This window comes from Schistocerca serialis, chromosome 7, assembly GCF_023864345.2.
Source record: "Schistocerca serialis cubense isolate TAMUIC-IGC-003099 chromosome 7, iqSchSeri2.2, whole genome shotgun sequence".
Classification (NCBI taxonomy): domain Eukaryota; kingdom Metazoa; phylum Arthropoda; class Insecta; order Orthoptera; family Acrididae; genus Schistocerca; species Schistocerca serialis.
In genome coordinates, this window is record NC_064644.1 from 336,535,621 (window position 1) to 336,548,467 (window position 12,847).

Genomic DNA, 12,847 nt, shown 5'->3' on the forward strand with positions numbered 1-12,847 from the left:
GAGAGGTCAAAATGGACTGGGAAGAAATGTGAGAGCTGAAAGCAGATGTGAGGATGCAATTTTGTTTCCTGGAGGCAGGGAACAAGTGTAAGCTGTGATTCTAAGAGCAGCCGTAGACTCTGTTTTTTGGAGGCCACGGTTGTTCCATTGAAGGAGAGGAAATGGGAGGAGGGAAAGAAACGAAGAGGTGTCACATCAGTGTCAGCCTTTAAAGACTCACTGCTACAGGGTGCAGAGGCTGGAGGATCCTGCTCCATGGGATCCACAGAGGTGTCGGCAGAAAAATGGTTGATGGTGTGCACCGGCGACACAGAGGTTGGCCAGGTGGGGGTATCACATGGCTACACAGTCGAAGAGGATCTTTGAGTCAGCAAAGGAGAAGATCATTTGCCTTTGTTTGACTTTTTGGAGTCTTTCCAGTGGCAGAGGAAGACTCAGATGTTTGTTGGCTAAAGGGACGTAGGAAGTCTTCGCAGGAGTATTCCTTCTGTCCTTTCTGGCCAGCTGGTTATGTAGCAGGTGACTTCGCCCCAGGAGGCGAGTGTTTGGTGACTTGTTGTTGCACAGCTGAACGAGGAAATGGCAGTGCTACCATGACACTGGGCGATTTCACATTTGCTGTCTGCATGGCCATGTCCTTCATGGAGCGAGATGTAACAAGAACAGTACTGTAAGTGCCAGGTGGTAAAATGCTGGGTTTGCGCGACTAGCCAATAACTTGTGAGTGACCAGGTAAGGGGCTTTTTCATTCACTTGGATCTCCTGGACAGTCCTCTCACGGAGATACACAGGACAATCTTGGGAGGAGGCGGTGGCATGCAGTTGATACAACAGGAAGAAGAAGGCGTACAATCGCCCTCGTGCGCATCCTTACCACAGGTTACTCATTTGGCTGGGTGTTGTGAAGACATTCGAGTGTTGTTGAAATGATGACACTTGCAGCAGTGCATCAGGTTCAGAATGTATGGTCAAACTGTGGTAACTTCATACCCTACTTGATCTTGGATGGAAGCATCACTCTATCAAAGGGGATAAAAAGGGTGTGTGTGGGCACTAAGGATGCATCTACCTTTTTCATAACCCAATGGGCAGCAATCACACCCTGACGAGAGAGGTAAATTTGGATTTCTGCCTCAGTCAGACCATCTAGCAGCCTAGTGCAAATAACACTATGGAAAGAATTCAGAGTTCTATGGGCCTCGACACAAGCAGGATAGCCATGGAGAAGCAATACGGCAAACAGTTGTTGTGCTTGAGGATCAGAAGTAGTCTCCAAAAGCAAAGTGCCATTGCATAAACGAGAGCAGGATTTCACAGGTCCGGCAACTGCATCATCATCTTTCTGAATAAGAAACAGATTTACCTTTGCAAAGCTCTGACCAGCTTCAGTATGTGAAACCACAAGGAACCATGCTGCAACTGGGGGGGGGTCCTCGAATCGGGCACTTCATTCCATTTAAGTTCTGTAGACGTGGACTGTGAAGATGATGACCCGCTCATTGTGAGAAACCCGCCTTAGGTAATTGTTGTCCACACCTCAGGCCATACATCCTGGTCACCTGACAGAGGGCCCAATTGGCAATTTGGAAAGGTAGCAGCTCAAGCATTCACCCCTCCCTGGGCCTGGCCTATACCAGGGTTGAGGTTGGGTTGTTTGGGGGAAGAGACCAAACAGCGAGGTCATCTGTCCCATCGGATTAGGAAAGGATGGGGAAGGAAGGCGACTGTGCCCTTTCAAAGGAACCATCCCAGCATTTGCCTGGAGCGATTTAGGGAAATCACAGAAAACCTAAATCAGGATGGCCGGACACGGGATTGAACCGTCGTCCTCCTGAATGCAAGTCCAGTGTGCTAGCCACTGCGCCACCTCGCTCGGTCCTATACCAGGGGGTATGTGAAAATCCTAACTGTCAACCTGTGCAAATCCTAACTGTCAACCCGGGCTGGGAATCACATGTTACCCAGTCACCTGTTACACATCACATGCATGGGCCGGTCTTCAGGCACAGAGAGGAAGAAGAAAAAGAGGAGCCTCAAATGCCAAAATGGAGGAAGGAGATAGGAGAAGGTGAACAAAGAAACAGGAATGAAAGACAGTGGTGAGACTGTTCTTATGTCAGCTACAGAAAATGCAGAACACATTCCCAAAAACACTCCAAACATGTTCCCCAATGGAGGGGAAAAGGAATAGCAAGAGGTTAGACATGCAGCATGTAAGGGAAAAGATAATGCAAAAGCTGGGGCTCCATGGTAGCCAAGTATGAACCCGCCAAAGAGCGGCAAGGTCCCGGGGTGGGGGGTGAGGGGGGGGGGGGGAGGGGATGGGAGGGGGGCGGCCTTATCAGTTTTCAGGATGAGATCTCTGTGAAAAATCACACATTGGGCCATACTAAGAGATTGGTGAGGGGTAATAGACACTGGGACATTGTCAAGATAATCACAAGCATTAAGAGCTGCAGATTTGGTGGCAGAAACAGCTTTTCTCAACAGAGAGCCTGACCGCACCTTACGGAGAGACTCCACTTTGCCAAACTTGTCCTTCATATTCTCCATAAAAAACAATGGCTTTGTGGCAGTGAATGTGTGCCCATCCATTATAGTAGAGGCCAGGTAGCAGGGAAAGCGTTTCATCCCATGACGGTAAGCCTGGCCCTCCTCCCAGGGTGTAGCCATGGAAGGGAAGACTACAAGGTTGTACGAAGCAGCATTCAAGCATTCAATGACCTGCTGCCACTTGAAGAAATGGCAAGAGTTTTTCAGCTTGATACATTTCATATACCAAGCATCTGCCCTGATACCACCCACTTTGATCACGGGCTTTTCTCATGGGCGCCACCCACCCACAGCAACGGCTACCTGGTACAGTGGCCTTTGCCAGGAGTTCCAATGCTCCATTATGTGGGGAGGGAACAGCTCAGCTTTGAGTAGTATATTCTCTGTGTTGTCAGGGGGGGAGGGGGGGGGAGGGGGTCAGCCACAGGAGGCTGAGGCATACAGGTACATAACAGCCCCACCACACGGACTGGCTACCCAGTGCCCAGTGACCTAGCTGAGCGAAGGGGGGGGGGGGGGGGGGGGGGGGGGGGAGAGGAATCCATACTGTAGATGATGTTAGGAAGGGAGTTCATCCCCAAATGGCTCACTCTAAAGACAGAAAATTTAGAAGTGGATGTCAAACACGAAGGGGCACCAAAAATGTCAAAAAGGATTAAAGAAAAGGCAACAGGAACAAAATCACAAGGAACCAGGTGGATAGCCAGGTTGACATAAATAAAAACACTAAGAGAGGAGAAGGAGAGGATGGTGGGGAAGGACCCAGGATGCAGAGGGAGGGTTATGGTGAATGAAATGCAGCCCAGGGTGGAAAAATGGGCTGCAACAATTTGGGGCCCTGTGTGCGCCATGCATGAACTCACGAAAGAACCAAAAGTGAAATGGAGCATATGCAGAGAAATATCATATCTTACAGACTGTGAAATTAAAAAGTAAAAATTATTCTACTCACTATGCTTCCCACCACTCCCTGTGTGTGTGTGTGTGTGTGTGTGTGTGTGTGTGTGTTCCACTTCAGAAGAAGGCCTTTTGGCAGAAAACTAAAACACAGTCTTGTAACATTTGGAAATAGGATGAGGTACTGCATGTAGCTTATTATTGAGTGATAATCAACAAAGCAATTACAACTGTCAAGCCTACTGAGAATATGTTATTCCCATGGCTCACCAATATAAATGTGTCTCTCAATCTTGTAATGTATGGGACTAAGAAGGCAAGAGACGGAGGGAGTAGTGGGAGTGGTAATAAGAATTTGACCATATAACACCATTTCACATGTAATCTGGAGACTGCCCTACATCAAGACAGTATGCTGACACTAGTATTAAAGCTAGTATTCATGTGGGTTCATGTGGCATGATACATGCAAATAAATAACTCTACCTCCTACATAATTGAAAATTGTAACAATAAAAATCCTTCTGTACTTCATGTCATCAATTTCTAGTAGTGTTAATAAAAACAAGGAAGAAATGGAAGCATAAAGAATCACTCTTTTTTTTTTATAAACAACATATTACAGTAAATATTTTATATCTTCACAGGAACCCATCACAATTTCTTTTAAAATTACTAACTTTTGTGACATATTCTTCTTCTCCTGAAAATTCACACCAAGCCACTGACGGAGATCTTCAGGAAAGTGGTAATTATCAGGTAACCATGGTGGACCATTCACCTTAAGGATCTCCAAGAAAGGTTTCAACTGTGAGAACCATTCACAAGCACAACTAATTAGGTACTTCCCATATGCCCTGAAAGTACAATAAAATCTGAATTATATTAAATTGCTGTGGAATCAAAATGACATGCTCAAAATGGTAAAAGCTTTTGACTGGGATTGAACAAATTCTGTATCAACAGCCTTTGAGAAACAAGGTACTGATTGTCTGTATTTTAATGTAATTAAGCTTTCGCAACAAACTGTTGCCTCATCAGGAAAGAGGGAAGGAGAGGGGAAGACGAAAGGAAGTGGGTTTTAAAGGAGAGGGTAAGGAGTCATTCCAATCCCGGGAGCGGAAAGACTTACCTTAGGGGGAAAAAAGGACAGGTATACACTCGCACACATGCACATATCCATCCACACATACAGACACAAGCAGACATATTTAAAGACAAAGAGTTTGGGCAGAGATGTCAGTCGAGGCAGAAGTGTAGAGGCAAAGAAGTTGTTGAAAGACAGGTGAGGTATGAGTGGCGGCAACTTGAAATTAGCGGAGATTGAGGCCTGGCGGATGACGAGAAGAGAGGATATACTGAAGGGCAAGTTCCCATCTCCGGAGTTCGGATAGGTTGGTGTTGGTGGGAAGTATCCAGATAACCTGGACGGTGTAACACTGTGCCAAGATGTGCTGGCCATGCACCAAGGCATGTTTAGCCACAGGGTGATCCTCATTACCAACAAACACTGTCTGCCTGTGTCCATTCATGCGAATGGACAGTTTGTTGCTGGTCATTCCCACATAGAATGCGTCACAGTGTAGGCAGGTCAGTTGGTAAATCACGTGGGTGCTTTCACACGTGGCTCTGCCTTTGATCGTGTACACCTTCCGGGTTACAGGACTGGAGTAGGTGGTGGTGGGAGGGTGCATGGGACAGGTTTTGCATCGGGGGCGGTTACAAGGATAGGAGCCAGAGGGTAGGGAAGGTGGTTTGGGGATTTCCTATCCTTGTAACCGCCCCCGATGCAAAACCTGTCCCATGCACCCTCCCACCACCACCTACTCCAGTCCTGTAACCCGGAAGGTGTACACGATCAAAGGCAGAGCCACGTGTGAAAGCACCCACGTGATTTACCAACTGACCTGCCTACACTGTGACGCATTCTATGTGGGAATGACCAGCAACAAACTGTCCATTCGCATGAATGGACACAGGCAGACAGTGTTTGTTAGTAATGAGGATCACCCTGTGGCTAAACATGCCTTGGTGCATGGCCAGCACATCTTGGCACAGTGTTACACCGTCCAGGTTATCTGGATACTTCCCACCAACACCAACCTATCCGAACTCCGGAGATGGGAACTTGCCCTTCAGTATATCCTCTCTTCTCGTCATCCGCCAGGCCTCAATCTCCGCTAATTTCAAGTTGCCGCCACTCATACCTCACCTGTCTTTCAACAACTTCTTTGCCTCTACACTTCTGCCTCGACTGACATCTCTGCCCAAACTCTTTGTCTTTAAATATGTCTGCTTGTGTCTGTATGTGTGGATGGATATGTGCGTGTGTGCGAGTGTATACCTGTCCTTTTTTCCCCCTAAGGTAAGTCTTTCCGCTCCCGGTATTGGAATGAGTCCTTACCCTCTCCTTTAAAACCCACTTCCTTTCGTCTTCCCCTCTCCTTCCCTCTTTCCTGATGAGGCAACAGTTTGTTGCGAAAGCTTGAATTTTGTGTGTATGTTTGTGTTTGTTTGTGTGTCTATCGACCTGCCAGCGCTTTTGTTCGGTAAGTCACCTCATCTTTGTTTTTATATATAATTTTTCCCACGTGGAATGTTTCCTTCCATTATATTAATGTAATTAAGATTACATACACATATACATCCATTATACATCATCAAACAGAGGGAAATTTAGAATTTAAAGTACAGCCAGGCAGGACTATTCTCAGCAACCCATGGTTTTTTTTTTTCAGATCCTTAAACTGGGAAAACAAATAAAGAATACATTTTACATTTTAATGGACTATATGTGAACTACCTTCATTTTACTGATGGCACTGTAGTGATTCCCTATAAGACAAATAAACTGCCACAACAAATCAAATAACATACTAGAACAAGTTTGACAGTAGCTCTGAAAACTAATTACAATAAGACTAAATTAATGTGTAACACAACATCATAGAAAATTGTAAAAATTACCAATGAATTCACAGAACTTGGGTGGAGTTGGCAGTCTTCCTTTAAGTGCAACCCTGGGCCACAGATAGGGGAGTGTTCAAGGGATATGGTGTGGGAAAGGGGGGGGGGGTACTAAATAAAATCTTCAAGATGGGTGATTGCAGACTTTCTCAGCGTATTCCAGTGACTAAATATTTTCAGGTGATCAGTCAAATAGTAGTGTTATCTTGTCACAACATTTCAATGAGTTTTGTACCCACCATCTTTGCCTGAACATGATGGGTATGAAAACTCATTGAAACATTGTGACAAAATGATGCCACAACTCGGCTGATCACCTGGGGAGATTTCATAAGTGAATATTACAATGAAATAGAATAATGGAAAGTCCTTGATGAAAAATAAATAATGGAAACAGTAAAGCACATTTCACCACATAGCAAATGATGAGCAGATGTAAACAAGACAGAACATGTTGCTAAGCATTCAGATAAGTTCATATTCAGAGATAACATAATATACATGCACCAAGCATGCGAACAACGAAAAAAAAAATCCCAGATTTTCTGGCTAAAAATACACTTTCCCCAGGTGAAAGAACATTTTTTCCATGCTAAGTGACAATATATATTTCCTTGTAGCTGTATAACTTACCAGTCCCTTCAATGGTACAGATTTTATACACTGGTGGGGAACTTCCCAGCACTTTAGGAAATGAAAGACAGCAAAAAGAAACACATTTTGGAAAGAGCTCCTACCCGCAGCAACAGCACATTTTTGTATTCTTAAAGTATAAATCTGAATTCCACCAAATAAAGGACAGTAGTTGTGAAGCACTGAAATTGTGATTGCGATAAGCTTTCATCAGCCAATCATAGCTCATGTCACATGGTCTCTCCAGCCTGTGACAGCAAATATTCTGAACATCAGACATGTGATATAGTCAACCAATAATGACATCACTGTTAAGCAGCACGAACACACAACCAGGAAAAGTCAGTGGTTTATATTAATATGAGTATGTATAGAGTATAGCTACAAGAAATTTTTTTTGATGGTTTATGAGTTGCATTCTCCACTTACATTTCTCTGTTATGTATTCTTGCACTATAATATTATTGTCATGATTTAAATATGTTCTTTGGATAACTTACGTCATTCTTGCATTGGATAGTATAACAAACAATTCAGCTCTTACAAAATACGACTATCTGTTCCACTGTTTGGCAGCTGTACACTAACCAATGTATTTTGCTATGGTATGAATCATATGATGGAACTTTTATTTTAACAATTTACACTTCATTTTTCTTAGATACAATTTTCTATATTACAGTTCTGAAGACAGCTTGTATAAGGGTTTTTCTAAATCCACAGATTTATTAGATATCCTGTACAATGGAAGATAAACACAACTGGCACTAATTTAACTGGAGAAACAATCTGGGAAAAAAGGAAGTTCCCAAATATCTAGACAATAGCACTAATCCACCCACTGCACAAGACGGTGACAAAACAGATCCCAGCAGTACAGGGATTATCCTTACTTTCTATTACATATAACTTTTTCTGTCACATTTCTCTGAAAAATTGAAGAATACTGCACACACATTAGAAAAATGTCAGGTGAGCTTTAGGAATGATTTACTTTTCAATCAAGTAGCTCCTCAATCGGCCTCACAATGGCCGAGTACACCAGCACTCAACAGACACGGACGGTAACCCATCCAAGTGCTAGCCAAGACCGACAGTGCTTAACTTCGGTGATCTGACATGAACCAGTGTTACCACCGCAGTAAGGCCATTGGCAATCTGAAGCTAATACTGACAGAAAATTCTGAAAGAGCTAAGGGATTCGGATGTAAATTTCAATGAGGCTTATTACACCATAAACAGTCTCAGTCTTGTATCTTGCCCAGGCAATGGCGCCAATTTCACCACAGCAGATATCAGTATTGCTGATTCAAAGAGGCTACGGGACATAACAACTCTGGATACATGACACTCTCAGCAACCCACCTGGTCTTGCCACCTAGAGGCCAGACTGCCATTACAAGCAGGGAATGAGACCTCCACTGATACATCATTAGCCAGACTGAAGAAGTTGACATCATCCTTGTTACAGGCAACTGAAACCTGGCCTCTCTCTCTCTCTCTCTCTCTCTCTTTTCTGGACTGGACTATGGATTCTTATATGTACTATTGATTGCAGTGCTGATAATATCTTTGCAAGAACTTACAGATGTTTAGAACCAAGGAAGCATGTACTAAAATAGTAACAAGGATTCTGGTCACAGTTCAAGGTACAGAACTCAAACTCAGGAAGCAGGCAACGAAGGCAAACATTTACATCTACATACATAGTCCGCCAGCCACCATATAGTGGATAGCAGAGGGTATATTATACCACTGCTAATCTTTCTCTTTCCTATTCCCCTCGAAATCTGGTGTGGGAAAAACGACTATCTATACACTTCCATGCAAGCCCTGATTTCTCTCATCTTGTCTTCACAGTCCTCAAACATAATGTACATTGGTAGCAGTGGGATCATTCTGCAGTCCATCGCAAATGCCGGTTCTCTAATCTTTCTCAATAGTGTTTTCTGAACAGAAAGATGTCTTCGCTCCAGAAATTTCCTTCTTGGGTTCATACAGCATTTCTATAATACTTGTGTACTGATCGAAACTAACTGCTTCTTATTTGCTTTAATGTCTTCCTGTAATCTGACCTGGTGGAGATGCCAAACACATGAGCAGTTCTCAAAAATGGACCCCACAAGAGTTCTGTACAGGGCTACTACAAATGATTGAAGCGATTTCATAAATTCACTGTAGCTCCATTCATTGACATATGGTCACGACACACTACAGATACGTAGAAAAACTCGTAAAGTTTTGTTCGGCTGAAGCTGCACTTCAGGTTTCTGCCGCCAGAGCGGTCGAGAGGGCAGTGAGACAAAATGGCGACAGGAGCCGAGAAAGCGTATGTCGTGCTTGAAATGCACTCACATCAGTCAGTCATAACAGTGCAACGACACTTCAGGACGAAGTTCAACAAAGATCCACCAACTGCTAACTCCATTCGGCGATGGTATGCGCAGTTTAAAGCTTCTGGATGCCTCTGTAAGGGGAAATCAACGGGTCGGCCTGCAGTGAGCGAAGAAACGGTTGAACGCGTGCGGGCAAGTTTCACGCGTAGCCCGCAGAAGTCGACGAATAAAGCAAGCAGGGAGCTAAACGCACCACAGCCGACGGTTTGGAAAATCTTACGGAAAAGGCTAAAGCAGAAGCCTTACCGTTTACAATTGCTACAAGCCCTGACACCCGATGACAAAGTCAAATGCTTTGAATTTTCGGCGCGGTTGCAACAGCTCATGGAAGAGGATGTGTTCAGTGCGAAACTTGTTTTCAGTGATGAAGCAACATTTTTTCTTAATGGTGAAGTGAACAGACACAATGTGCGAATCTGGGCAGTAGAGAATCCTCACGCATTCGTGCAGCAAATTCGCAGTTCACCAAAAGTTAACGTGTTTTGTGCAATCTCACGGTTTAAAGTTTACGGCCCCTTTTTCTTCTGCGAAAAAAACGTTACAGGACACGTGTATCTGGACATGCTGGAAAAATTGGCTCATGCCACAACTGGAGACCGACAGCGCCAACTTCATCTTTCAACAGGATGGTGCTCCACCGCATTTCCATCATGATGTTTGGCATTTCTTAAACAGGAGATTGGAAAACTGATGGATCGGTCGTGGTGGAGATCATGATCAGCAATTCATTTCATGGCCTCCACGCTCTCCCGACTTAACCCCATGCAATTTCTTTCTGTGGGGTTATGTGAAAGCTTCAGTGTTTAAACCTCCTCTACCAAGAAACGTGCCAGAACTGCGAGCTCGCATCAACGATGCTTTCGAACTCATTGATGGGGACATGCTGCGCCGAGTGTGGGAGGAACTTGATTATCGGCTTGATGTCTGCCGAATCACTAAAGGGGCACATATCGAACATTTGTGAATGCCTAAAAAAACTTTTTGAGTTTTTGTATGTGTGTGCAAAGCATTGTGAAAATATCTCAGATAATGAAGTTATTGTAGAGCTGTGAAATCGCTTCAATCATTTGTAATAACCCTGTATGTGCTCTCCTATATGGATAAACTATACTTTCCTAGAATTCTCTCAATAAACTGAAAGTTCTCTTCACCCCCTCTTGTGTCCTCATTTGATTACATGTTGCTTTACAACTCAAAGTGTAGATATTTAATCAACATACCTATGTCAAGCATGGACCCAGAGAGTTTTATTAAAGTTCAGCAGCAGCAATTAGCACGTCAACACTAACAGGCCCACTTGGAACAATGGAGGAAGTCGTAATCAATGTTACAGAATTTCAAGGTCTTTCCCACAGATGTAATTTTTTGTTTACTACCTTAAGCTGCAATCATTTGTATCCAGATTCTTTGTGTGAGATTTAATCATCTGGTTCACTCCAGACCAGGATGTGTGTTTACAAACACTACAGGACTCTCGAACCTGAGAAGAGGTTTACAAACTTGCTGTTCCTCATGTGGTTTCAAGTCACCACATTACTTGTTTGAGCAAGACGTGTCTTTTATTGATAGTGCACTCTGCTTCCATGGAAAATTGCAGAACCGCTTCTGGTGACAGTAGTATTGTGTCTTCTGTTCAGTTATATTTCTACAATAAATCACAGATCATCCCATTTGCGCAACAAATCACAAAAACAGGATTTGAATCACTTATCCTTTAGTAGAGAATGCAGTGAGCTCGGCGTTGTGTATCTCGTGGAGCACATTCAGATAATTAGTGTCCAGCTTACAATTCATGCACGCACCGCTCCCATGATTGTCCCCTTCCTGGGTGTCCCCAGTGTTACCTTACTCACATCCGACAGATCCCTTTATGATGTACATGATGTACCACATGAGGTACAGCAAGTTTGAAAACCTCTTCTCAGGTTCGAGAGTCCTGTAGTGTTTGTAAACACACATCCTGGTCTGGAGTGAACCAGAAAATGTGGAATATACTCACCATTCATGATTGCTCAGTTACGATTCAGCTGGATACACGGGCTTCCATGAAGACACCTACACTCAGACTGGGTCTTCCCAATCAGCATCTACTGAGCTACAGACGATAGCATATGTCCCATGTGATCACTGTGAAGTGATGGTCTGCTGCAAGAATGTCAACAGAAAATTAACATTTTATAATGTTACTTCAGGCCATATCCAGAAAGATTTTTGATGTCAATGCTTTTCACGCATATGGCTTTCAGTTCAACCATTTAGTAAACGTGATTTCCTCTTTGGCACCTTTGGACAATCTTGAAAATCTGAGTGAAGAGTTCTCAACTGTCTTCGACCCTGGGCTAGGTGGCATCCCAATTATGTGGCACATAATGAATTGAAACCATTAGATACTCCATGTTTCATCTGCACATGTCCAGTTCCCAGTGCACTTCACAACATGTTCAAAGCAGAAATAGAGTGTCTTGACATGTCGGCATAGTACTGCCAGTTACTATAAGCTTATAGGGTACTCCACTGATTTTTCTTCGAAGCCTGGCAGCAGACTTCACCTCTGTGGAGATTTTAAAACAACTGTTGAAGCTCAAGCAGTTGTGAAGACTTACTCCATTCCTTGCTCCAAGGAACTTACGTCAAAACTAATAAGAGGAAAATCTTTTTTCAAAACTGTCTAGCAGAGGTCTATCTACAGCTACCACTGGACGAGGTTTGCCTGCAGTTAATGGTCATCAGTTCTCCCTTTGGCCTATATCACTACAATCGTCTTCATTTCAGTATGGCTAGTGACCCTGCAATCTTTCAGCATTATCTGAAACAGATCATCCATGACATCCCATGCAACACACACAACCTAGATGACAACCTTGTTACAACACAATGGCCTGTGTAGCAACTTAAAGAAATCTGAAAACTTAAAACAGAGCTCACCATTTGCAGCATAATCAACAGGACCGATTGCAGACTTCTAGTACAGAGCCGAATGGAGGTCTGAATCAGAGGCTCAGATGGTTCTGCGACTGTGTAGGCTGCAAATTCCTCAACTTGCACCACAGATTCCTCGACTTGCACCACATGATCGTTGGGTTTTGGGGTCTGCTGAATAGGTTAGGAGTCCACTACATGAAGGAGGTGGCTACACGGGTAGCAGGGGCTGTGTGGTGTGGACTGGGCAGTTTTTTAGTTTAGAGGATCTTGGGAAAACACAAAAAGGGCTTCAGTCACAAAGGGTGCAGGCCAAACACAGGAAGAACATAGATACAGGAACCATTGGTACAACAGTTGTAAATTGTTGCAGCTGTGTTGGGAAAGTACCAGAGCTCCAATCATTAATAGAAAGCACCGATGCTCCAATCGTTATAGGCACTGAAAGCTGGCTACAGCCAGAGATAAGTTCTGTTGAAATT

At 43.8% G+C, this 12,847-nt stretch overlaps 1 protein-coding gene across 1 annotated transcript in view; it reads right to left on the reverse strand.

Annotated features, from left to right (window-relative positions):
* The window catches only part of LOC126412371 (uncharacterized), an 82,528-nt gene that overhangs the window by 25,661 nt on the left and 44,020 nt on the right, over nucleotides 1–12,847 (reverse strand). Inside the window, exon 4 of the mRNA XM_050081940.1 lies at nucleotides 4,131–4,307. Coding sequence (XP_049937897.1) covers nucleotides 4,131–4,307 — 177 coding nt within the window. The remainder of the gene's footprint in view (nucleotides 1–4,130; nucleotides 4,308–12,847) is intronic.